The sequence below is a fragment of the Bos grunniens genome, chromosome 21 (genome assembly GCF_055505025.1).
Source record: "Bos grunniens cultivar Pamir isolate PY7600 chromosome 21, Bosgru_T2T1.0, whole genome shotgun sequence".
In the NCBI taxonomy this organism is placed as follows: Eukaryota; Metazoa; Chordata; class Mammalia; order Artiodactyla; family Bovidae; genus Bos; species Bos grunniens.
This window is the reverse complement of record NC_141185.1, coordinates 30,403,839-30,431,611: the sequence shown is the minus strand read 5'-3', so window position 1 is coordinate 30,431,611 and position 27,773 is coordinate 30,403,839. Positions and strand designations below refer to the sequence as shown.

Genomic DNA, 27,773 nt, shown 5'->3' with positions numbered 1-27,773 from the left:
ACAAACGTAGAACTAGATGTTGCCTGAAAACTAAAAAGGAAGCATGACTAAGGGTTAAAGAATGGATGTTCAGACCATCTGAGCATAAATCCTGGCTCTGCCATTTACCAGCTTTGTGATTTTGGTGGGGGTTCACTCCTTTTGCCTCAATGTCCTTGCCTGAAATCTAGATATAATAGTAAAATCTATCTTAAGGATTTTTTGGGGTGAGAATTAAATAAACTCCAAAGCATGTTAATGAAGAACTCCTTTGTGAAGCATGCAGTGAGCCATTTTCTCTAGCCTGACTGGGCCCACCACTTCTTTTTAAACTATCTATCACTCTCCCTTTAAGAAGTAAATATTTATTAAGGAGAACTTAATTTTAAATAATGAAACACTGCCAAGGTAATCTACCCTAAAAAATCATCAGGATATATATAAGAAATTATACATGAAATTATCTAACACTGAATAAACAGAAATAATCTAAAGTATAACACTAGGGAAATGACTAAATAAAATATTATATACATGCTCTAAAGCCACATACAGGAAAACGGTATACAAAGAACTCGGTATACTAATATATGTAATGTGATAACTAAAATATCAGTATCATAAGGTTCTTGTGTCCATTGTAAGTTAAAAGTGCTTAAAACATAAATAGGCATATAGTAAATCAAAGATTACTGTTAGTAAAGATCAAGTATTGCCATTGTATCTATGTATAAATATTCATAAGTTCTTAGGAAATAACCAATGATGAACAGTTTCTCTTTATTTCATTTACCTCTTAATTTTTATTTCTTAATTTCTCTATATGTAAGTTTCACCAGTAGATATTTTTGTCTCCATTTCCTTTACTTCTCAACCCACCTCAATCAGTTTGTGCCCCTACTCTGGTGGGCAATTTGCCATGAGCATTTATCAATTTAAATTTCATGACCGAATCAATAATGTAACACTTAATGAGGAAATCATTATCACTTCTGAATAGGAGATATTACCTTCGTGAGAGATTTCCTTCCAAGGATTCGGTGGATACATGAAAGCTGCATTCTGGATTTGGTCGTGAATGTCCTCATCTTCATTAAATGGGAACGTGCCACTTAAGCTTACATAGATGATGACCCCAACAGACCACATGTCTAGAGAGCGATTATAGCCCTTGTTCCTTAGAACTTCAGGAGCCAGGTAAGCTGGGGTACCCACCACTGACCTCCGGAAAGACTTCTCTCCAATGATCCGGGCAAAACCAAAATCACAAAGTTTCACCTGTTGATAATAATGGTTTGAAGATACAGTCAGGTCACTAATTTGTGTATCAGTCTGTCTTGGTCCACAACAGCTAAAAAACAACTATAATACTTTATATATATTGTATGGATTTCTCATGGTAGAACTAACAGCTATTTTCCATTTTATGTACTTTGAGGATAGCAATTCATGAAAAGACACAAAAGCATATTTTTATTCATAAAAATATCATCTAAACATTTTCCCTTTCTCCTCCTAGAACTGAGAGACAAATGTGAAAATATGTATACATAAAAGTAGGTTATTCTGTTTTACAAGGCAGGAAAACATCATGCAAAGTGATGGATTTAACTCAAGGACTTATTATATGTAAAGGCTGAAGGATAAGCACACGCCATCATTCACAATATCCTCAAAATTAGCTCTGCATGGAAAGGTAGCCAGGATCTGAGGGCATCATGGAAGCAACACAGAACAGCCACCTTGGTCAGGTCACTTCACACACGAGGGTATCTGGAAAGAGATCAGTTGTTTTGCATTCTCTGAGTTGAGGAAAAGAAGAAACTTCTGTCTTCATCCCTGGGAACAACACTGAACTGCAATACCCTGCCTAACATTAGAGAGCTGGCAGCATCCCTGGGACTCTGAAGTTGTCTCCCTCTCAGGCCAGTGCTCCCAGCACTGACCTAGTGCTGCCGGTTCCCCAGGATGTCCACACCACGGCAGCAGAAGCAGGATGAGAGGCCTGGTGTGCATTATATTATAAAGGCAGGCTGAACTGAGATGCAGAATGACAGAGGCAGTCCCCATAGTACAAGAAGGTAACAAATGGATGAAGACAGACAGGCAAAGTTTTGAGGAGAAAGGGTGACAGAATGCAGCAAGGGAGCCAGTGATGCTCTCGGCAGCCTTTTTGCTGAGAGGCTTTCATACTTGCCTGAGGGAAAGGATCAGCGGATGCTAGCAACACGTTTTCTGGTTTGAGGTCACAATGAACAATATTTTTAAAGTGTAGATGTCGCAAAGCCACAAGTATCTATAAAGGAGAAAATCATCAACATCAGCTTATTTTAATCTAAAAGGTCGGTTCAAAATGTTCTCTACTAGGACATAAATTTAGAGGGTCAAGAGAAAACTCAAAATGAACAGTGACATTTCTTTATGCTTCAGACCCTGAAATAAGCCAGCATGTTTCTAAGGAAACTTTATTGGAAAAAGTACTATATTATGGTAACTAGATGGCAACCGAAACAGGTAAAGATAAAAGAATTCAATAATATCTAACAGGCTACACATTCCTGAATATTTTCAAAGATTCAGGACTCAGCCACTGTGCATTTTAAAATTTCATGAGCAGTTTTAATACCTGTGCCTGCATATACATTATTCATTTGGTACTATCCTAAACCCTGACTACTACAGATATAAATTAGATAATAAAATAAGCCATTCCACGTTTTTTTTTTTAGTGTAGTTCAGACTCTGGAGGTAGGGTCTAAACAACAGGCCTAGAAAGCTCTAGTTAAATAGTGATAACACCTGATATTAAATATTACCTTTTTTATTTCCTGACTCTAATTGATTTCTTACCTGAGTAATTAAAAACTTCGTTATATGCTCTGGCAACCTGCCCTTTTCACTTGACAAGATCATCTCCAGCATGTCTCCATGGAGTTTTTCCATAACAACAAACACTCTTTCAGGCGTCTCAAACATACACTCCAAATTTACAACACCAGGGTGATGAAGGTTCTATTAAAGATAAATAAAGCACTTGAAGAAAATGAGTTTTTGATACTGTTTGGCAAGCTCACTGATTATACAAAACTGTTCAAGCTTAAAGCTATGGAGAAACCCACACTTTAGATTTTTAACACCTCTAAATTCCACATGTGCTGCCTTATATTTTTGAAATTCTAATGTCTCCAAAAAATACATCTTGACTTTCTGTGCACAGTGAGTATTTTTTTCTATGCTATAAATCAAAATTCCAGCACAGTGAATTGCTAATTAGGTTTTAATTAGAATATCATATTGAAAAATCTGTAGTTTCTTAGGATCATCTCCAATATTAAGCATACTGTCCTAAATAAGTTTACTAGGCCATCCGTACACACTTAGTAGAAATTTAATGTAGACAAGATGAAATACGTTCATGGAGTGCATCTGACTGCACTGATGAAGCACATTAATCAGTGCTTTTGGAGCTGCTGCCGTGCTCTCGGAGGCTGCTCTCGTTTGCTACAAAAGCTCTTACACAAGAGTAAAGATCCCCATGAAAACAGCAAATATTATTGAGCCTCTGTTTTGTTCAGGACATCACGCTATGTGGTAGTGCTTCATAGTTCTCAAGCACTCAATAAATATTTCCACAATAAACTAATGGCCAATAATGATAGGCTGCATTTGGCTTGACATGTTAATTGTCACACATGTCAAGTAAAATTACTCTTAACATTAGTTGGGCCCTTGTAATGATGCTTAACTCTGAATGTTGGTCTGGGGTCGTCAACAAAAGCCTTTGATCATTTGACCTTTATTTTTTTTCCCCTGCACACAACAAAAAAATCCAAAAATTAAAAGAAGTATTATATATTCCATTAATATTTCAATGAAAAATGGGGAAAAAACATACATCTTGAATAAAAATTACTGAAAGAAAAAAACATGGACTGACTTAAATGTGTTAACAGCTGAACACAGGGAAGAAAATAAATCCTTTATTCCAAGGGAAAAAATCTTAGCCATAAAATTAAATGCAAAATGAAATGTTCACAAATTATTGGAAACCTGAAATGGCTCGGTCTTCAGACCTCACGGACAGATGCTGGGTGGTGAGCAGCAGAGGGGACGTGAGTGAATCTGGAACTGTCACTGTGCTCCACGCTACTCCTCAGCGCAGAGAGCCTGGCATTGACTCAACACGGACATACGTTGTGGTTGGCAGTAGCTCCCATGATGAGAACCTGCCTCGCTGGATGAGAACCCCATCCACTACTCTGCAATTCTGCTCTCTGCCTTAGACATCAGATGGGACTTTAATATGTGCTTATTTAATTTGTATTTTTCCAGAATGTTCTAGACCAAAAGTAGAAAATGAATTAATGAGATTGTTTTCTGTCAATGATTTCCCCGTGGACTCTGAAGGACTGTATAAATGTCCTCTAATAGCTTCTTTATGTAAAAGATCAAGGAAAATTTGGCTATTTCTTGGTAAAGGACTTTGAATATACTTAGGTATATATTTTAGGAAATAAAATATATTCAATGAATTCATTGAATTAAAGGTCACCTGAATGCAAACTGGTAAAAGAAATATGTCTTGGAAAAGTTTCAGCTCCTACATTCATTGCACTTGGTCCTTGATCTTTCACCAAAACCTTTACGTTTTACAGGTCTGCTAAAGAATATATTGAATGGTAGCTGAAAAACCTTTCCAATAGCAAAATGACTTTATTTTTTCTGCATAGCTGATATGTAGTAAGTTGATACTTCTTGAGTTCATTATGTATGGTTGAGACAAAGCCATCACAGATGCCTACTCAAAAGCTGTATGCTTTTGGACTCAATCAAATGACCTAACTTGCTTTTACATTCAACAATAACAAAAGTAAGCAGAATATACAGAATCATGTCTTCATTAACAAAAGTCTCTATCCTGATGAGAAGTTAATTTATTTAGCCTAGAGAAGATATCTGAAGACTATAAGAGAGGGAAAAAAAAATTAAAGTTACTATTTTGTATCATGTATCATTCATATTGCCTTTTTAATACCTTAAGGTCAACTCTAAGATGAGCTTTAACCAAAGTAGCTGATATGACTTGTTCACAATTTTAACTTTTTATAGAAACTATGAAATAGCTTTTCAAAATTTTCCTAAAGTAAATTAATTAACTTAAAATGATTTGATGATTATAACATTAACTATGGCACAGTCGTGTTCAGAAAGAACTTTTGTTAACTTCTCAGGCCTAGCTCATAGATTTGGATAATAAATTTCATGGCAGAGTAAGCTATTACAGGACTTTGTGGCCATCTGTTTGTTGCATTTAAGTAATCTAATTTTCAGGAAATGAAACATTTGGTCAAATATAGGAAAGAATAGTGTCCATTCACACATTACAGATTGATGACATATCCATGGGGTGAATATGAGTTATTTTGAAGTCTGGGAGGAAATGCCATTTGGAGATCAAGACAAAAATTTTCTGACTCAAACTGCCTAGAGAGTTCTTATATAATTAATGGAAGCTAGTCATTAAAAGCAAAAGATTTTATAAAAGCAGTAATACTTTATAAATAATATTTAATTAAAAATTTTAGTTTATACATGTATTCTATTTTATATTACACATTTTACATTTGCATTGAGAGTTATTTTACTTTACTCATGATCTTTAATTCTAATAGTGTTGCCTTATTGTAAACCTCACATTGTGAATTCATTCCAAACATCTAGCTGTGATAAATTAATGTCATGTTTTCCCCTTCTTCTACCTTCAGGATTATTATACTCAAATATATGAGAGGTAGGAAAGAGAAAAATTAGATTCAATGTATCTATTCAATAGATTATTTAGGAGTCAGCCTTAATGTGGGAACTTCTGACTACTTTCCTATCAAACAACTAAGTGATTTAGGTCATACTAAGACCAAAAGGAAGAAAATTAAGTGAAGAATCCAGGATCTAAGTTCTAAGTAGCACACAGAGCAGACAGAATACACCAGCACAGAGTGTACAGTGGCAAGAATGGGGAATTGAGCTACAGCAACATGGCAGTGACTATTGATAGTCACTCCTGAACTGAAAGAACACACCATCTTACACATCTTCTAATTACAGTCTTTTAAAATTTATGCTTCACTTACTAACCCTAGAATTCACAATCACTTAATACCTTATGAAGGGGATACCTTGATAGTTGCTAAAAAGTCAGTGTAGAGAGGAGATAATTATAAGAAGACGTGTGAAAGATAATACCCAAATTCATGTGGTAAACTCAGCTATCTTGCCTAAATTTTCTCTTTAGTTTGATAACCAGAAATTTAAAGTGGAAGAAAAGAAAATTTCCTTTTGTCTTTCACCTAAAGGAAATTGTATTAAGTATGAGCCCACACTTAACGCCTTCTACTCTGTCCTCTCCTATCTTCCTAGGTTGCTCTAATGATAAAGAACTCGCTTGCCAATGCAGCAGACTGAAGAAATGCAGGTTCAATCCCTGGGTCAGGAAGATCCCCTGGAGGAGGACATGGCAACTCACTCTAGTATTCTTGCCTGGAGAATCCCATGGACAGAGAAGCCTGGTGGGTTACAGTCCACAGGGTCACAGACAGTCGGACATGACTGAAGCAACTTAGCATGCAGTATGCACACATCTTCCCTCATGGGCTTCCCTGATGGCTCAACGGTAAAGAATCTGCCTGCCAATTTAGGAGACATGGGTTAGATCCCTGGGTCAGGAAGCTCCCCTGGAGAAGGAATGGCAACCCACTCCAGTATTCTTGCCTGAAGAAACACAAGGACGGAGGAGCCTGGTGGGCTACAGTCCATGGAGTTGCAAAAGAGCTGGGCATGACTTAGTGACTAAACAACAACAACATCTTCCCTCATGCTGTATTTTTAAACTTCAGTGATGACAGACGTGCTTCTACTCTGATGTCAACAGGTGAGGGCTGTGTTACACCACATGAGAGCCCTCCTGATTTAACACGGGGTGGGGATCATTTGGTTGTTGCATGCAAATGTGTCCTTATTTCACGATTGGTTGACTAAAGCCTACAATTTATAAACAGTTTCATACTCTAGAACTTATTTTTTAGGAGGTAACATTTTGGGAATGCACACTGATAATAACTCAGAACCAATAAAGCTAACATATAATGTCAGAGGAATAAATGCACCAATATTACTTCAGTAAGACCAAATGTAACAATCCACCCTCCTGTAAATCACTGGGTGACATTTAGATCAATGGAGTCACAACCAAATTTAACCTATTAGACTCTGTGAACTCAGAAATGATCTGATCATTCCCGGTAAAACTGTTTGCATATACCATCCATCAGAATTTGCAATGTAATATTATATTTTTGTGTGGCATTAATTGGCTCAGATTGACCCTGGTTTAATAGTTCAAAATTTTGTGGAAGAAATAAGTTGAAGCATCTCTACTGTCTGTTAACAAAATATATATATTGTGCCCAGATATCAAGAAGGGGAGTCAGCTTTTAGATGGCTAGCTTACAATACACAATTTACCATTATTTGTTCCATCTTAAGTTAGCTACAAGTTCTGTGCATCCTATTAAGTAACACTGGCCCAAGAAAAATTTTTTAAAGAATCAGTTCAATATTTGCATAGAAGAAAAAAAAATCAGGTCAGGCCTGATATATAATTCCTGTATTCACATATATCCATAAACCTATCTACAACCCTCTCTATCATTCTGAACTTAATCTTTTCTGGGACTGATTTAATCTAGCTTTAGATTTCAAGGCCATGCAGACACATGATAAATAGAATGAGTTCTCTCCTTTCCTTATAAAAGGAGAAGAGACTGAATGCAGAGAGAGAGAAGTATGCAAAAAACATACTTACAAAACCCTCTCATCACCTCTCATGTTTCTAGCCCAATTAGCATAAAAAATATGTGCTATTTTCTACTCATCACCAGGAATCTTGTAGGGCGTACGAATGGGAAATCTAAAAAGCGAAATCTAGATTCCTAAACCCACCATGTGGACTCATACACTGAGGTTCCACTGGCACTGTCTGTATATGACTAAAGTTGTTACTATAATTTTGGAGAGTTGAGGGAGTGACTTCTACCAAATGAAAGGCCCTTACACAGCAAGAATACTGTACACATCCAGGCATCTACCCCCAAAACCCCTGACCAAGGCCAGTTTCAAGCTGAATTTAGGCAAAAGGATCCAATATTTGAGAATAAGAACAAAGGCTTAAAAGACAAAAAAAATCAGTAACTGGTTGTTACTTAAAAAAAAAAAAAAATCAGTGTTAGTAAACATTCCACCCATAAAGTGTGACCCTCTTTCCTCCATGCCATTACTCAGCTTGTGTTTAGTGAAAAGGCATGAATTAAAAGAATGGCATGTTAAAACAAGGAAGTTGGAATTTGTAGATCAAGGTGTGTTTACTGAACATAAAGGTTAAAAATTGGATCAAATAGCTCGAATTTTTTTTTTTTTTTTCTATTTGCTACAAATGCATGGCAATAGACACACATTGGAACATTTTTTTATTTCCTGCTAACCTACCTGGCTGGAAACATGAACACATGAATCCAATCTCATCCCAATGTTAGATTTAAAGTATAACTTTTAACAAAGTGTATCACTGTAACCCAATTACTATACTTGAGAGGTCACCACTCCAGAAAGCATAACATTCTATTATGAGGTTAAATGACCCGTACAGACGCAGAATCTACCTGAAGTCTTAACTACTGGATACTGGGAACTGGAGCGAGCATACCAGGTGTACTGGAGAGGGTCAGAGGACAGAACGTCATGTGCAAAAAAGTCAGATTGTGTTATCTTACATTGTATAAGGATTTTGTGGCCCTTAGATGGCATATTATCAAAATTGAACAGGTTTTTAATTATGGGGCATCTCAGAATCTTTAAGCGAAAGACTATTCACTTCCAAGATGTAGATGACCTGGATGTAGTATGCAGTATTTTCTAAGCTTTCTTTTAGAGCACATCTTAATCCTCACCTTCTTCCATGAAGGAACTCAGAAGACATGATCTTCCAAAAATAGGTTGGGGAACATTGATTTAAAAAAAACACTTTAGGGACTTCCCTGGTGGTCCAGAAGCTGACTCTGCACTCTCAATGCAGGGGGACTAGATCCCACATGCCCAACTAAGAGAATGTATGTGGCAACTAAAGTCCTGCATGCCATGATGAAGACCTAAGATCCTGTGTGCCAAAAATAAACCAAATAAGCAATAAATAAAATAGACCTGGTGCAGCCAAATAAACAAAAATAAATATTAAAACATTAAAAACACTTTATATATTATTTAATTTGACCCCCACTAAACATTCCTGTGAAGCAAGCACATTGAGTCAGATGAATTCTAATCCATAATTAAGGAAACCAAGATTAAAAGAAACTTATGAAAAAACTGAAAAGCTCTGACTGGATCCTGGCCATCTGACACTAGGTTCTCATTATGACTAAATTGTTATGGAACACAATATCTAGTCAGAAAATTTTTCAAGTTTGTTTTCTTTTTATTATAATAGATTTTAAAATGTTTTTTCTTTTGTTTTAGACACATATATACATAATTTACAGACTTAATTGGAGCATGCAGAAGATAACTTTAGAGTTGTAAAACATGTCTTCAAAAGAAACAATTTCATGAAAATTGTTCACATAGTAATATAAAAAAAAAATATTTGAAGAAATATGAACATATAAGGTGAAACAACAGAAGTATAAACTTTTTATTAAACATAAAAGATAAAGTACTCACTTTTTGAATATTTTTCTCCTGAGAAAGAAAAGTTGACTCCTTCATGCTTTAAATAAAATCACCAGTTTCTGCAAATTTTCATTTTCCCACTCATACTTAGCAATATTATTCTCTGGTTTCCTGTTATGATTATCTCTTTCCACCTACTCTTGATCATCTTTTTAGACTAAGAGAACAAAGCCAGGTATTTACAAGATATATATTTAATCTTGTTCTGTGAAGATAAATTACCATGTTTTGTAGTCAAACAGGAATGAAGGTAAAGTATACTTTATTATCTTACTGGCATGCTCTGCAATTCTATACCACTCTGTTTCCTTCAGCTGTGGCAATATAATTTGTTCAACAAATATTTACTGAGTGTTTACTAGGGGCCAGGCATATGTTAATATATTTTCAGCTGTACCCCAGGCTTTGAGTCAACCGTGCTCTTTGTTAACACAAAATTACATGTCTCTATGTTCTCTATTTAAGAAATTCAATATCAAGTTATTTGAAATCATTCCTAGGAGCTAGACAAGTGGTTTCAATACTATTAATAGTAAGATAAGTATGGAATCTTTACTATATGCCAGGCACTAAGAATTTCAACAAATTATCATACTCAATTCTTATAACATCTGTACAAAGTTTTATGGATAAGGAAATTGAGACTCAGAGAACCTAAGTAACTTATCCAAGCTTCTGAGACTCTTAAGCCTGATGTGAGAACCCTGGCAGTCTAAGCCCAGAACCTATGCTCTTTAAACATTATGCTATCTGTTATCTTAGTATTTTCCTTGGATTAAATCCATTTAGAACCAGTGCTGCCTGTTCTAACCAGTATGCATCCGGGGCTATGCTACTTAAGCCTCCTCATCTTACTTTCACAACCCATTTGAGCATGTTCTCTGGATTTCTGAATGCTGCCTCATCAGTCTTCTCACCACAGTGTCCCCTAAACCTGTTAGACAACCACACTGACAATTTGGATTCCTTGCCTTCCTGACTGATAAAATGTCTTCCCTATAGACTACATTCCCTACAGAATGGGGGCATTCTGACTGTTAAAACTAGCTTTGATTATTATAACTAGTAGAGCCTCCAAAAAAGTTTTCTTGTTTTTTAAACTTTTTTCTCTATATCATCCCTCAATATTGATCTGATTGTAATAATTTTTTGAAAATATTTCAATAATTCACAATCACCCAAGCATAATAAAATCCAGTTGACTTGGCATGATATCTATGGTTCTCCATGAACTCTCACAAAAGCCATTTCCTAGCCTTACCTAAGTGTACTCGGTCCTTTCACAGCAGTCTCTAAACTAAGGGAGGCAAACTCTTGGGGAAATGGAAAATTAAGAGATGTATGAGCAGAGGAATAGTGTTAAGGAAAATTCGCTTTGTTTATATTTGTACCCCTACTACCTGGCACATGGGAAGTACTCAATAATTATACTTTGAATGAATGAATCTTAATCCATAAATAATTTTCTAATACAGATCTATTTGAGAAAATCTCCATGTTCTTCAAATTCTCAATTCCCAAGTTGCCTTTCACAATATTTTTTCCCCATTTTTCAAAAGGAAGGTATGTTTCTTATACATTCCAAACACTACTAAGGTACCTTGCCATGGGGAAGAAAATTGTCTAGGAAAAAAATAAAGGGAAATTATGAAATATTGTGTTGGTATGAACGGAATAACTCTAATAACTTGGAACTCAATTCTTTGGCAACTTAGCTTCTTATGCATGCTTTCACCAAAATCAGAGAAGGATTTAATGGATCTATTAATAGAATTAAAAGAGGATGAATTTCCGAAGATAAATCACTTGGACTGTTTCTATCTTATCTGGAGGGGGTGGCGCTTACAACTTGGCTTCTACAATTTAACAAAAGGAATAAAACTGCTGAACTGTTTAATTTAAACAAAAAATAATAATCACTTAAATAAACCTCATTAAATAATGTGCTTTCAGTAACATTTCACTTTTTATGTTAACAAGCATAGATCAAACTTTACAGAATATTTATCTTACTAGACAAAGGTTTTCCTAATAACTGTAATGATAAATGAATTCAGGAGAATGCTTTACACATTCAGTGTTATAATCAAGAAATTTAAAAATATACAATGATTTTTATTGTAAATAAATATGAAAGGGGAACCAATAAAAGACTTTAAAGTAAAAAAAATATATAACGTTGGAATATATTTCTGTGGTAAAAAAGTATAATGTAGTCAAAGAAAACAAAAATACTGTAAAATATGCTATTGCTTAAAAAGCCTATGCATGTATTTTTAAATGACTGTTTAAAGATATAAAATGTTTTTGATATTTAGATTGTAATGCATATATTTAAATGAGTTATACAACAGCTTTATTTTCAAATACCGGGATTTTCACTATAGTACAAAATTAAAATTCTTTGGACTTCTGACAAAATAGTTCTAGCTGTCAACTTAAAAATATACGAGCAGATACAAAGATTTTTAGAATTCTTTCTGAGAATTCTAAGTGTTTAGAATTTGAAGAATTTTTAGTATTATTTTTTCAAACCACATGAAGTGATTTGAAGCCACCCTTTTTAAATGATCTAGTTTTCTACTTATATTTCATAGTGTATTTATTTTATTAAGGTGGTCCCTCAGCCTAATAACCCTTTCTAACATTTCTTTGGTCATCAAGAATCATGACCCTTTCAAGATTTCACCAATGCTATATTTCCGTTTGAAAATCTCCCTCATTCCAGTACCCTGACCTCTGCCATAACTCATGACTTCTTTCACTATGTTCTGTTTCCACAGCTATCCTGACTTGCAGTTACTTGTATCTGTCTGTCCAAATATATGATAAATATTCTAAAAGGTTTCATTCACTGTTACACAACCTAATAAATTGCTTTGTATCAAAAAAGGAAGGGCTTCAAGAGTACTGTTGAATGACTTAATATTTTTATTAATTGAAGGAAATTAATTGAAGTTCCTTCGAAACTGGAGAAATGATAGCAAAATGGACAAAATTAGAGAATAACTTGCGGGGAAAGATGTTAGGAATAATCATTTGGTTTTTGGTTAGTTGGTTTGGATAAGACTGGCACAGCAAAATGGAGATGTCCTAACGTCAGAAACAGGAGACTGCAGTGTCTGTGAAAGAACAGAGCTCACAAGATAAATTAAGGAAATAACCTGAGAAACAATGACAGGTGTGTCTCTTAAAGTGGATGAGCTCACTCTGGAATGAGTCCCAGATTGGCATAAACCATTTAGACGAAGGGAAGAAGGTCAGTAAGAAGAACAGAGCTAGCAGGGAAGGTGAAGTGGGGCCTGATGAGGGCAGGGATGAGTGAGAAGCGAGAAATGATCAATGCTGTTGAAGCACTGAGGCTAGTCAAGTAGGGTAAAGACTAAAACATAGCTAAAGAGTGATAGTTGGGCAGAGGTAGAAGACAGGAGTATGGCAAAAGTTCCTTACACTGTAAAAAGGCGTGGAAACCAAAGACAGATATTTATGAATAAGAATGGAAAGCAGCATAGAGCACAAATTTAAAGTACATCAATAGAAAATGTGCTGCAGCCATGAGAGATGGCCTAGACAAATCAAGAACACAGTTTGCTGTTGCTGTTCTTTTGTTTTAAAGTTATGAGAAAAAAAAAAAAGAAAAAAATAAAGTTATGAGATACTTTGATGGAAAGAAGAGTGCCTCGCAACAGAGAAATAAGAATGATGGCGGAATTTTAGGAGATAAGTAAAAGGCGATATACTTAATCTACGGCCTGTAAAATTCTTACATATCTTTTCCCACATTCTGTATTCAGTACCTTTAGTATTCCAAAATGCTTTAATATAATGTATCATAAACAAGCTCTAGTATTGTTCCTTAGAAAAAAATAAGCTGATATTTAAGATAAGGACAAAATAGTATATCGATTAGAATTATACACATTCATTAGCATTGTCCTAAAGCTATTGTGCATTGTGACATTATGTGAGAAAATAAAAATGAATTTAGACTGAACAAGCCTATGCTGATAACTTAAATTGTATTAAATATATCATGCCAGTATCACTTACTTTAGATTGTAAGTTTCTAAGCCTTCTAAGATTAATTGCATCTTCTTACAAAAGTCAGTTTTCTGTAATATCCCCAATAATCATAAACTATCTTTTTATCCCTATCTTGTTAACATGAATAGAAAAAAAACAAAAATTTCAGATTTACCTTTTTTAAAAATCAAGATACAACTTATAAAATCATACTATAAATAAGATCTCTTGGTAATTTTTAGTCTGATCTATATTCTCTTTTTCCATAGCACTTAACCATATTCTGGCCTACTACAGAATTTTATATGGAATGAAGTTTAACATCTACATTAATTTATCATCCTTCTAAAATATAATAATAATAACAAAGCATTTAGAGATAATGAAAACAGCTATTTGAAATGATGTAAATCAGGGATAACTATGCCAAAAGATTCACACTTGCCTTAATTTTTCAACTGTTGAAAGATATCTAAAGAGTGTAGCTTTCTCATGACTAAATCAGTCTCTTGAAAGCCTTCGCCCAGTAAAAAAGATGAATGAGAAAAAGAAAGGAGAAGCCTACTTTTTCACACATTCATTTTTACAACTTTGAAGTCTTCTACAAGCTAAGAAGGTTTTTTAATTTAAAACAAAAACAACAACAACAACAAAACAGAAACAAATCAGAGTTCAACAACAACAAAAAAACTAACAGAACTACACGAGGAGAATGTTCTCCCATCAGCCATTTCCAGCCCACTTGGTCCTCTCCGGACAACCTCAGAAGAAAGAACAGGATGGGGCAGAACTAGTCAGACTCCAGGTATAAGCATAAACAAGGAAACTAGCTTTCATAAGTGAGAGACTGCGGGCAGAGGATACCAAATGCTTCTGCGTATCACTCCAGAGGGAGAGGATTCTGCTCCTCAAGATTAGGAAAAGAAAACCTTCTGCACCATTCAGCTGATTTCAATCACGGTACTTTTTCCGAACTTATCAGTTAGTGAGTCAGAATCCTCCCTGCATCTCTCTGCTTATTACCGTATTTTCTTTTCAGGTTTAAAAAATGAATTACTTATTTTTATAAGAAATATAAACCAGGGTAGTGAGGGCTTTCAAAGAACTAACAATCCTTCTTAACTAACCAATTAACCATTAATAGCAAACAGAGTCCAGACATTTGCTTCCTGGTTGGATACTATGACTTCTTATGTGACAGGATGATGTCTCTGTACAGTTTTAATTCAACAAGCATTCATCCAACAAATATTTGCTAAACATCTAATGTTTGTCAGGAACAATCTTTGGTGTTTGGGATGTATATATTTTGGAATATATATCAGTTATTTGATACTGTTGGCAAATAACAGCATCTACCCTTTTGAAACATATATATTCTACAGCAGGGATTGGCATTGGGGATGGGGAAAGAAACCCACAGCAAATATAATAAATAAAATTCTGTAATAGGCCAGAATATGGTAAGTGCTATGGAAAAAGAGAATATAGATCAGACTAATTTCTGGTGAACAAGTTTGAAACAAATGTCAACTTTTGGTAAAGTATGAACTCTCAAACCTCATATACATAAACCAAGCTTTAATAAGATTCCTTCTACAGGTTTTGTAATTAAAAATTAAACATTTAAGTATGTTGTAAACATCAGACTAAAAGTAGACCTGAAAATACAATTTAAAGACAATTTAAATACAATTTAAAGACTCATGACAGGAAGGACTTGAGTGTCTTTGTCCCCACTGTATCCACTGAGCCAAGAACAGAGCTTAGCTCATGATATGTACTCAATAAATATGAGTTTGATGAAGGAAGTGAAGAACGATTGGGGACAATGGGGATGAATGATAACTGATGAGGATTCTTGAGATTTCAGGCCATAATATGTGAACTGTTCAAACTCTTTGTATGCTCAAGAGACAAAATCTCACTTTCAATCTAACCAAATTCTTTATAGAAAATCACATTATAATGAAATTTTTGCCAAATACATGTTTACTGCATCTGAGTTGTTGATTGCAGCTACTCTTTTGCAAAGGAGATGGAGTCAGTTTATGGTATATTTTATTTTTCTACCTTACTACACAGTCAGCAGCTGATAATGTGTTGTCATGCTCAGGAAAGCTAATTAAAAGGCTATACAGAGAGAATTTGATGTTCCTCTGCAGTTCCAATAAAAAGTAGAAAGGTATATAACCATGTTAATTGAAACTCCTCTTATGTCCTGTAAAGAAGGAGAAATGTCTTATCCTTATGCCAACTGTGGCAAGGCTGCAAAGGAGTCGGCCTTCAGGACATCAGGTGAGGGTGGAGACTGGAAGAGGGGGGTCCAAGTATGGAAAGGTGTCACTAAGTTTTCAGATGTGACAACTCAGTGTTGTCAAGAATTTTTTGCAAAAGAATTTGAGTAGCAAGCACTAAACTATGCATGAATTGTCAGCTTAAGATCTGTGGTTATCTTCTTCCAAGAAGGCAGAGAACACTGTGGTAGTTCTTTGTGTTACATTAGTTGTCCAAAAGCACAAAAACACCATGTTTAGAACGTATGAGTCTCAGAAAAGTCTATGTCATTTTTTAATATACAGCAACAATTATTTTGGTTGTCTGTACACATGAGATCCTTTAGGGCAGAAAATCATATCTTTTCCAACTTTTTTATTGTATAAACTCAATAAATGGCATTTATATGAAACAATAAATGAAGAAATGCAGTCTGTTTTGTTTTGCTAGCAATGCTCAGATGAAAATTATTTAATAAAACTATAAATCAGAAATTATGATCAGCTTGTATGACAAGTAGATAATTATGGGAGTTATATAAAAATGGGCATTTATCAAGGATCTAAACTGTCCAGACTGGATGGCTAGGTTGGCCACATTTAGTAAACAACTGCTCCATTTCCTTTTGATCTGCATAAAAAGTTTTAATAATTTAAAAAATTATGTATATCACATAATACTTTTCATTAGCAAATTCTGGCTTTAAAAAGGGACTGGCTTAAAAAATGAGAAGAGTTAAGGAAGTCTCAATATTAAATAAAAGGCTTACAGTGAGACACAAAGAGGACATTAATAAGATCAAGATCATCTGATTCTCAGGCATGTATTACTTTTTTCCTTGATATGCTGACAGCTACATACTGACATATACTTGATTCATATAATTATCACAGCATAAAGGAAGAATGTTTATGAAGGCAAGGTCATTGATAATGTAAAACAAAATGGTTGCAGCATGTCCACTATGGGCAAATGCTGAAACATTATTCATTTAATGAGAATTAATAACACATTAAAACCTAGAATTAAGCACATAGAAAGGAAAAGCTGCTGCCTCGTCTCAGGGAAGATACCAGGCAGGCAGTGGTTTGATGCTTGATCCGCCTTTTCACTTATTTAAACATGTTCCTAAATATCTATGCCACAGATAATGGGTAACTTTTCTTTGTTTTGCAGAAGTTAATGGAATATATTATAGCCCCCACATAAAAAACAAAAAGTACCTGAAGAATTGCAACCTCATTACGAAGCTGGCTTTCTTGTTTTGTTGGAAACCTTAATTTGTCAATGATCTTAATAGCTACATCTCTTCCTGTTTTACGATGTTTTCCTTTAAAATAAAAAAGAAATAGTAGCATAATCTTATTAAATATCATCTCTACTGAAGAATACCAGAATTTATAAGGACATTTTAGAATTATAAAAATGTTTTACTGAAAAAATTAACATTTCTGGTGGGCACTGACTTATGCCCATCAAGATTTCATTTCTTAGCTCCATTATTATAGATCAAATATACACTATAAACTTAGCCAAATTCAAAACACAAAAGAATTAGGACATTAAAAGCTATTCATATGAACAATCTGATATTTTCTTACAAAACATATGTATTAGAAACAGGATATTGAGCTACTTAATATAGAAAATATTCATACCACTGGCAAGACTACTCTCCTTAAGAAAGGATGAAGTCCTGATAAACTAATGTATGTTATAACAGAAAGAATAAAAATCTTGGCACGAATAGCTTCATGGTCTTGAGCAAACCACTAAAGCTTTCTGGGTTCCTCATCTTCAATGGCAGCACTGTTGTGAGAATGAGATGTAACAAGATATGTACAGTACACAGAGTGCCCAGATAACTATACACACTCAAAAAACATGTTATCATTATTATCACCATCGTCAACATCTGACAGGCCCTTTACATATATCATATCCAATTTAATTCGCACAATAAACCTTCTAGGGAATCAAAGGGTCCCCTCAAGCTGTTCACTTCTACACTACTAGATTATAGAAGATACAGAATATAGTCATGCTAATTGAATTTGGAAGTGAAACTAATTACTCACTATTTTTGGTCACATATAAACTAATTCAAAACTCGATTATTTTTACATTTGGTGTAATTCTAGAGCCCCTTCTCCCTAAAACCACTTTCACCATTCCTTCCAACTCCTCCTAGAGTGCTTCCCTTCACAACTGACAAAACTATTGTCTCGTTTTCATGTTCTTTCCTTTGACTGGCTACAATCTCTATTCCAATTCAGACTTTTACTGCAACTACTGTCTCCAAGACTGTAGGTGTTTTAGTCTCCCTGTTTCTGTCTCTATGGCACTTGCCTGTCTTCCGTGACTGTTCTTATCCGCTTCATCCATACGTGTCCAGGTATAGCTTTCTAGTCTTCCTTGTGGAGGCCTCCTTCTAAACCCGCTCCTCCACCGCTGGATGTTACCAACTATCTGGCACATGCCGGTTTCTCTAATCTCGTTTCTTACCCATTTCACCCCCACACTATATTCAGTCATGTATATTTACCATACTTCATGGGCTTCCCTGGTAGCTCAGTTGGTAAAGAATCCACCTGCAATGCAGGAGACCCTGGTTCAATTCCTGGGTCAGGAAGATGCCCTGGAGAAGGGACTGGCTACTCACTCCTGTATTCTTGTCTGGAGAGTTCCCATGGACAGAGGAGCCTGGTGGGCTACAGTCCACGGGGTCTCAAAGAGTTGGACATGACTGAGCGACTAAGCACAGCACCATGCTCTATACACCATGATTTTTTTTTTTTGTATGCAATTATTACACTGCAGAACAATTCCTTGGGTTTGTACTTAGTCTCCCCGATCACACTGTTAGGCCTTGACAGAAAATACAATGGTTGCTGACTCACTGACAGGTTTTCTGTCAAAAAAAATGATTTGTACATTTTATAAGAATCAAAATTACTTTGTAAAACAAAGTAGAATTTAATTAGTTTTTAAATTAAAGAGCACAATATTATACTATGATAATAGAATCAAACATTGTGATTATTTCAGAGCACCCCATCTCACAAAAAAGATAATCTGTTAGTGATTATATTGAGCAATTCAAAGTTATAAGGCCATTTTACAGGGCAGATAAAAAAACTGATATCTTTCCTAAGGATCTGAAAATGTGATTGAACTGACTAGAATCTAAGACAGAAGTTTTAACTAAATTCACCAAATAACCTGAGAATAAGAAAAATGTAAAAATTTAGTATTTTACTTCATACATGTAAACAATACAAACCTTAACAAAATACATTACATTGCTAAAGATGTTAGAATAGAAGATGTTAGATTCTAACATCTAATAAAGACGTTAGAATAGACTAGTTTTTCCCTAGTTACATGAATGGATTTCTATAGCATTCTGGACAAAATATGCTAAGAGGAAAAAGAATGTTTCCAAATTATAGTTTCCTTGTTTCTCAATATTTTGCCTGTATAAACCAGTATTTAACCATTATTGTGTATAGAGTTTAATCCATATTTAAGTAAAACAAATTTTTTAGGAGTAGAGAAATTTCTCATTCAAAACAGACATGTGCTAATTTTCCAGTTAGCAATCATCTCAAGAGAAATTTCTAAAAAGGTAAGTCACAGAAAGACCTAACATACAAAACACATCAACATATAGGTTTTTATATTCTTCTTGGAGATATTAATTTTAACACAAGTAGCCAAAACTTTAAATTAATAAAAATACTTGGTGATTCAACATACCTCCATACACAATTCCAAACTGTCCAGAACCCAGTACTTCATCAGGAAAAATCTGATAAACTGTGCTGATGTCCTATAGGTGCAAGTCCAGAGAAAAACAAACATTAAGTGGAACAACGTATTAGTCCTAATAAATTCTATAATTTTATTAAATATATCATTAATACTTAATGAATTTAAACATAATTTAAATGCCAGATGAAATCTACAATATAATGATAATATTAAAAACTCACCCTTCAATTTAATGTTGTAATGTTTGAAAACTATTCTGCTCTTAAGCAGCAGAAATTTTTCAGTTTTCAAGTAAATAGGTTTCATTAGGAAGAAAAAAAGACTTAAAACTATATAATGTCATATATATATATATATATATATTTATAAAATGTCATAAACATATATAATGCCAATATTTAAAAATGGATTTGCTTATTGAGATGGTTATTTAGAAATTTCACATTAAATAATCATGATTCCCAATCACGTCTGTGTGAGTCCTGATTCCAACCCATTTCATTCTTTACGGCTAAAATGGTAAGGCTGCTTCTTCTTCAATCATCTACATCAGATGAATTTAAATTAGAAGGAAAAGGGGCTGAATCACTGTGAATGAGCCAGAGACACAACAAACAGATAATGAAATTCTCATTTATAAGGTGACCAAACTGTTTCACTTTTTCCACTTATAGAGGTTCAAGTTTCCAAGCGTCTACTCTTTCCTCTTTGAAGTAATAATTGCTAAGTAAAATATTCTGTTTTAAATGACTGTGTTTACAACCTGTGATTTGATGATGACAATCATGAAAGTATAATGTAATACTTTTTCACTTTCAGTATTGCTATGACATACCATGGAATTTTCTGCCAATCCTCTATCGTTTTACTGTTGTCCTTTCAAAACCAAAAGTCCCTTTACATCACATCTTACCCTTTGCATATTCTATATATTCCTATCCTTTTCCTTTGTCCCTCCTCCAGGAAAAAACTGTAAGTCCTCTCTATACTCTGATCCCTTCAGAGTATCTATGGTTCAGAGTTCAAGGTTGTCTGAAGACAAGAAAAGAAATTAATACTACTCTAGTAGTCTGAGTCCAAGTGCTACTTCATTTTTTTTCTGATAGCTCAATGGCCACCTAGAATTTGTGGGTGGAAGAACCACAAAGGAATCTAGAATTTCCCAAGAGATTTATAGGTAGATAAGTATTTCTCAAAGTCTTCTCTGGCTAAGTAAGAGCAACAGAAATCTTTATCTATCTTGTGACTAATAGAAAAAGAGGTCTTTATCTTGTGACTGACAGAATAAGAATACAGCTAATTTTTGTCACGAACTTTTCCTAATATTCTCAATCATATTGGTTTTCAGTTTACTTTATGCCAATTTAGTAAAGGTTGCAAAGTTATGCTGGTGATAAATTAAGTTTCACGGAGTTTACTTTTTGAAAAGTAAACTCAGATCAGTGTAAGGCTACAAATGTTTTCCTTTTGGTCACAGGCATAGCAGTCAAAATTGAGGGAAAAATCTGAGTCACAGGATGAGGTAGGAAAGGCCTCATTACTTTTGGGCTTCTTGCCACAGTGACAAAGTATAATAAAAAAAGCAAACATATGACAGAGTGTAAATTACTTCATAATATGTATATGATCTACACAGAATTTTCAAAAACTGGGCTGATGGAATTAGGTGGTACAGTTGACTAGGGTGCTGGAATGCGGACCCATAAAATCTCATTTATGCAGTTTATCAGGTCTCCTTGGTAAGTACAAGTGATTGTAAGTGTATTTGCAACTCCCTGTCATATGATAGCACTCATGGGTAGCAATCAAGGAAAGGGAATAAGGGCACATTTAAGCTACTCATGAAATTCAAATAATTTATCTATTTTATCTGATATTACATAACATCAACCATTTAAAATTCCAGTATCAAGATGGGTCAAATACATAAAAAATCAGGCACTGCATTCTAATTGCTCACCTGAAATGAAAAATAGTTATTTAACTCTCCACACTACAGAACAGATTACAGAAAATCACTAAAGAATTGATACAATGCAATGTTTCTAAAATTTTATAGAGGAAAAACATCCAAGGGGACCCTATTTTATTTTCTAGAAAATACTAAAAAATTAAAATATCAGATCAATAAAAATGCATTTTATGATGCTCTTATTTTTCAATAAAAGATCATAGTACCAAGTTTTATATTAGTAGGTATATACTCACCACATTTTCTTGAATCTGGCAGTTTGATACTGAAATACTCACAGAAATATCTCCTAGAAAAACACATTAAAAAATACACAAAAGAAGTAAGAGAGGTAATCGCAAAATAGGTAAACACATGCTTATTAATCAAGCTGCAGGGGTGTTTTTAAATCATAGCAATTAGATTTTTCTAAGAAAATGCCTATTAGAATATTTGTTTGCTTTTACAGTTACAGATTTACTCTGTACTTGGCTTTGAAAAATAATAGTATTTTGTCAGTTTAGAGTTGGAAGTCATAAAGATTTGGGTTCAAATTCTGGTTTGCCATTTTTTAACTCTGGTACAAGCAGAAACAACTTAATGCTACTAGGGTCTGATTCCCTTACCTGTAAAGCAGGCAAAACATTAACATCCACCTATTGGGGTTATTTTAAAAATAGAGCTCTCACATAAAATGGTTAGCACTCAAATAGGCATATATATCCCCTATTGACATGTACTGAGCTTCCCAGGTGGTGCTCGTGGTAAAGAACCTGCCTGGTGAGTCCCATGGACGGAGGAGCCTGGCAGGCTATAGTCCATAGGGTGGCACAGAGTTGAACATGACTGAAGCTACTTATGGAGAAGGCAATGGCACCCCACTCCAGTACTCTTGCCTGGAAAATCCCATGGACGGAGGAGCCTGGTAGGCTGCAGTCCATGGGGTCGCTAAGAGTCGGACATGACTGAGCAACTTCACTTTCACTTTTCACTTTCATGCATTGGAGAAGGAAATGGCAACCCACTCCAGTGTTCTTGCCTGGAGAATCCCAGGGACAGGGGAGCCTAGAGGGCTTCCGTCTATGGGGTTGCACAGAGTCGGACATGACTGAAGTGACTTAGCCGTAGCCGAAGCTACTTAGCATACATGCATGCAATATATACACTGGTTGTAGAGATCAACTAAAAAGTCGTGACAAATCAAATCTATCACAGATCATCAGTCACTGTGATGTGAAAACAGAGGGTGCTTTGCCACAGGCTCTATTAATAGCCATTATGAGACTGTAAAGTTACATTTGTATACAGATACTCCTCTAAAATATCTTTTGAAAATGCATCCTCCATTTTTGATCTTGATTGAATTCTGGTAAAATTTATCTCATGCTACAATGAACAGAGAGATCTACCTAGGAAAAAATGATTTAAGACTTTCCAAGTACTCTGAGCACAGAGAAGGCACTGGCACCCCACTCCAGTACTCTTGCCTGAAGAATCCCGTGGCCGGAGAAGCCTGGTAGGCTGCAGTGCATGGGGTTGCTAAGAGTCAGACAAAACTGAGCGACTTCACTTTCACTTTTCACTTTCATGCATTGGAGAAGGAAATGGCAACCCACTCCAGTGTTCTTGCCTGGAGAATCCCAGGGACGGGGGAGCCTGGTGGGCTGCCATCTATGGGGTAGCACAGAGTCGGACATGACTGAAGCGACTTAGCAGCAGCAGCAGCAAGTACTCTGAACACTAAGTCACCTGCAAAGAGTAGCACATTTGGTGGTTTTGGAGGACTTGTGTTAACTTAGATTTGCAGATGGCAAAACTGGCATTCCAGTCAAGCTCGAGCTGACAAGATTACTTCTTCTTTTATCACCAACGAGATTACTTCTTTTATCACCAATAGCCCAAGTTTCTGCTATTATTGGATATACTGGGTTGACAAGCATCTGTTCAAATTTTTACTATAAAATAAAACACCTTAGTATATGTAGAAGCTTTTATTTGGAGACCACCCCGCCCTTTTTGTTTGTTCAGTCACTAAGTCATGTCCTACTCTTTGTGAACCTATGGACTGTAGTACACCAGGCTTCCCTGTCCTTTACTATCTCCCAGAGTTTTCTCAAACACATGTCCACTGAGTTGGTGATGCTATCCAACTGTATTATCCTCTGTCACCCGCTTCTCCTCCTGCCATCGATTTTTCCCAGGATCAGGGTCTTCCAATAAACTAAACATCCCTAAAGGGGTTCTCATCACCTGTTCCAAAGACAAACAGAAAACCAGCAGACTCACTGTGCACGCTGGTTCCTGAGCCCACAGAGGACCCCTTGGGTATGACGGGCATGAGAGCGTGCTGGATTGCCATCTCCCACATCCTGGCCACATCGGCACCAACGCCACTGGTAAGGACACTGCTGTTTGGTGGCGGGCTGGAGGGGTTGACCACATTTTCTCCCACATAATACACGATGTTTGCTGTAGTGATCTCAAAGCAGTGAGGGTTGGCCCCACTGGGAATTAAAGCTGATGGTTTTGCTGGTTCCAGAGATAAAATTTCTGATAAAGGTATTTCCTATGGCAAAAAAGTGTGTACTTAATGGAGTTTATCAAAAGGATAAAACTTTCAAATAAAACTCATGCCAGGGACATGTAAGAAATGACATTACAATCAGCTATCATTTCTATAAAAAAGTTTTATAAGACACAGACTATAACTAAGAAAAACACAAAAATAAAATTATCATTTCCTTTTTCCAGAAAAATTCAAGTGGCTTTTTAGTATGTTCATGCAATAAGAATAAATATGAATAATGTTGAACCTGCATCAAAATCTAAGTCTTAGATTATAAATGATAATTTTAATAACTGTGAGGTAAAATCACAACCCTTTTGAAATGCATTTGGGTATGCACAGCTGTTTTTAAATTTCAACTATTCTTTAAAGCACTGAAAATGAATCATGTAATTTGACTTGATAGATGTTAATATAATAATATAGCCACATGAACAGTTTTAGTGAGGAACACCACAGAGAGTGGTTTTAAAAGCAGTTGCTTTTACGACAGTTTTGATATTTAAAAAATTAATCACCGTATTGTCTTTTCGGATGGAGAAGAAATAATAACTTTTAAATAACTCTTAAGAAATAATAACTTTTAAAACAAATTTTTAATTTAAAAGTTAATGAGGTTTCCTTTTTCTGTTAGGTCTGTGTAAAGGGGCCATGGAGAACACCTACTATCGCTGAGCCTTCATTATTCTTGATGGAGCAAATATATACTTTTTCACTCTAAATTTCTTTTGGAACCATGTTTCACTGGGTGATATGTTATGTGACATCTGTATTATTTCATGTAGAGAAACAGAATGAAAACAACTGCCAAATTATTTTTCTAGCAGAAAGTGCTCCTTATGATATTGGCAATACATGGAGGAGTCATACAATGTTTCTTAACCCCTGGTGACATACTTGCAGGACTACCAATGCAAAACAAAACAAAGAAAGTTGGATAGAACAGACTTCAGGAATTCACTTTTCACTAATTTTCTGTGACCCTGAACTTGCTAGTTAAATCACACATCCCTGCTAAAATAGATGGTTAAGCTTCTTCTCCCCCTCCCCCTACCCCACCATCCCATGGGGCCAGAAGCATTCCACAGTGAAATTTGAAATTCACAGATGACTAATCAGCTCACAACCTGATTTCCCCCAAATCTAAAAACTACAGAGAAGAAAAAAAATATCTCTGGGAGCAAGCTTCAGAAGAGTCACGTTTGTTGGGTGTAATTTTGTATTTCTGATACTCTACATTCCCACAAGAAAGCAAGAGAGGGCATGAGACCTCAGTCAAGGAAAGAGTCACCCTTACCTTGTAGTACCTGCTTCCTGTGTCATTCTGAAAGAGGGTGATACATTTGCTATCCAATCTCCAATAGTGCCGCTTCCGCTGAAACAGAAGTTTGATACAGTATCTTTTAAAAACTTAAAAAAAAAAATTCAAGACAGATATAATCAAAACATTTTCCCACTGGGGCATAAGATTTGATGGGGGAAAGTGTGCGGCCTTTGGAAGAGGAAGACTAACAATTTCAAGACTCTACAGGGTGTCTATTCAGCAAATGTATACAGTGAGTTTCTGCACCTACATTTGAGTTATAAATATTAAAAGAGATGATATATTAGCACCCAGAGCAGTGCCTGGCACTTAGTGCAAGTAGAATAAATAGAAAACACCATTTTAAAATGTACTTGATGGCTTGAAGAGCTAAAGGTGGATTAATAGCTGTAATAAAAGGGCTTAATGGGCAACGTAATATTTATATTCTATTGTTTTAGAACATAAGGCATGCCATGCTGATCCAGCCAGGCATTCTGGCTTCCATTAGAGATGGCACAGTAGAACGGAAGAATGTTGAGCAGGATGGCAAGGCTGACTCCATGGCATCAACCTAACATTAGAGGAATGCATCAATAGCTTGACTTTCTCTTAAGCTTACTGCAGATCTAAACATCCATGATTTGGTGATCAGGTCCTTGTGTGTCTGTATGAATGCATGTATTTCTTCTTTTCAGACTAAAATGTCCTAATACTATTCTTGGTCTCTTCTACAACCTGTCTTACACCAGTCAAATATACTAAATACGCTTCAAATATTTTACCACATCTAGGAAAGACTGGATGGAATTCAGTTGAGTCCTACAGTAAGTCATGTAAAGCTCTCTCTGGAAGAGAAGGTTGAGATTAGACACAGCTGTTAGGTTATAGGTGTCCATTTACCTAAAGAAATGATAGGAATTCTATGGCTAGGAGGTGATGAGGAAAACACTACCAATAGCTGAGAAAGAAGCTTATTACTAAAGGTCAGTTAGTTTAATTGAAACATACGTCAATACATGCACACCTCATGCATCAACTATTAGGAAAATAAGAAGTAGTGAGAAACTCAGAGTATAATAAAACTTGTAAATGTGCTGTCTTTTATCTAATAAAATATAAGATTACTATGTTTCTGAATAGGTCAATTTTTAAGTGAACACTTAAGGATTTAAGAATTATATAACAGTTATTATCATTTTTTCTCTCCCTAAAATGCAGTGCTCAAAAATTTTTTGAATCACAGATGAGCATTCTGAAAGTTTTCAAGGCTGCTATAAAAAGATAGGTAGACACTCAAGTTGTTTGGGAATCATCTCAAGTAATACAGGGAAATGACTTTGTTTCCCTGAAATTGCTGTCTACAGTCTTTTCTAACTCAGTTGTTTGCTCAGCTACATGGAACACTCAGAGACTGTGAATATTCTCCCCTGATCCTGAAGCCTGCCTGCACTAAGGTTTGCTCCTGCTAACCCAGATATCCCACAGTCTTGACAGAGCACCAGAAGCCCCTCTAATTAAAGCTCACAAGACCAGACAAGAGCTTGGTGTGGACCTTACCAGCGTGTCCTTGCTGGTGTAGTGGACCATCCATCCTTCCTTCATCACTGTGCTGCTTTTCCTCTTCGTGTGTTTGACAGACTGTACTACTCTCATGAGTGGGATGTTGTTGCTTGTTGATGGACTTGAAAAGCCAAAATAGTTTAAGAAAGAAATGTTTTTAGATACAGATCTTCTTTTCCTGCCTAAAGCCTTATTTCAGCTATTTCAAAGTGAAAGGCAAAAGAAAATTTCACACCCCATTTTTAGTGAAAGGTATCCTTCCCTGGTGGTTCAGACGGTAAAGCGTCTGTCTACAATGCAGGAGTCCCGGGTTCGATCCCTGGGTCGGGAAGATCCGCTGGAGAAGGAAATGGCAATCCACTCTGGTACTATTGCCTGGAAAATCCCATGGACAGAGGAGCCAGGTAGGCTACAGTCCATGGGGTCGAAAAGAGTCGGGCACAACTGAGCAACTTCACATACATACATACAGTGTCAGAGTACCATGGTTCAGACTCGGCTCTGAAGAGTGAGAGGGGCTTTATATGTACATCTTAACAATCCCTGAGCAGAAGAGT

At 35.6% G+C, this 27,773-nt stretch overlaps 1 protein-coding gene across 8 annotated transcripts in view; it reads right to left on the bottom strand.

Moving 5' to 3' along the window:
- PRKD1 (protein kinase D1) overlaps window positions 1-27,773 on the bottom strand; it is a 347,749-nt gene that overhangs the window by 23,465 nt on the left and 296,511 nt on the right. For 5 of the 8 annotated variants that reach the window (XM_086363785.1, XM_086363786.1, XM_086363788.1 and 2 more), the window contains 9 exons: window positions 27,214-27,337; window positions 25,648-25,725; window positions 24,071-24,350; window positions 22,042-22,094; window positions 19,819-19,891; window positions 17,283-17,389; window positions 2,830-2,991; window positions 2,177-2,275; window positions 990-1,257 (listed from right to left, as the gene is read on the bottom strand). In XM_086363785.1, the coding sequence (XP_086219911.1) occupies window positions 990-1,257; window positions 2,177-2,275; window positions 2,830-2,991; window positions 17,283-17,389; window positions 19,819-19,891; window positions 22,042-22,094; window positions 24,071-24,350; window positions 25,648-25,725; window positions 27,214-27,337 (1,244 nt within the window). Of the gene's footprint in view, window positions 1-989; window positions 1,258-2,176; window positions 2,276-2,829; window positions 2,992-9,908; window positions 9,965-17,282; window positions 17,390-18,408; window positions 19,282-19,818; window positions 19,892-22,041; window positions 22,095-24,070; window positions 24,351-25,647; window positions 25,726-27,213; window positions 27,338-27,773 lie in introns of those variants that run through there. The other 3 variants (XR_015149797.1, XR_015149796.1, XM_086363790.1) reach the window with 2 other exon arrangements.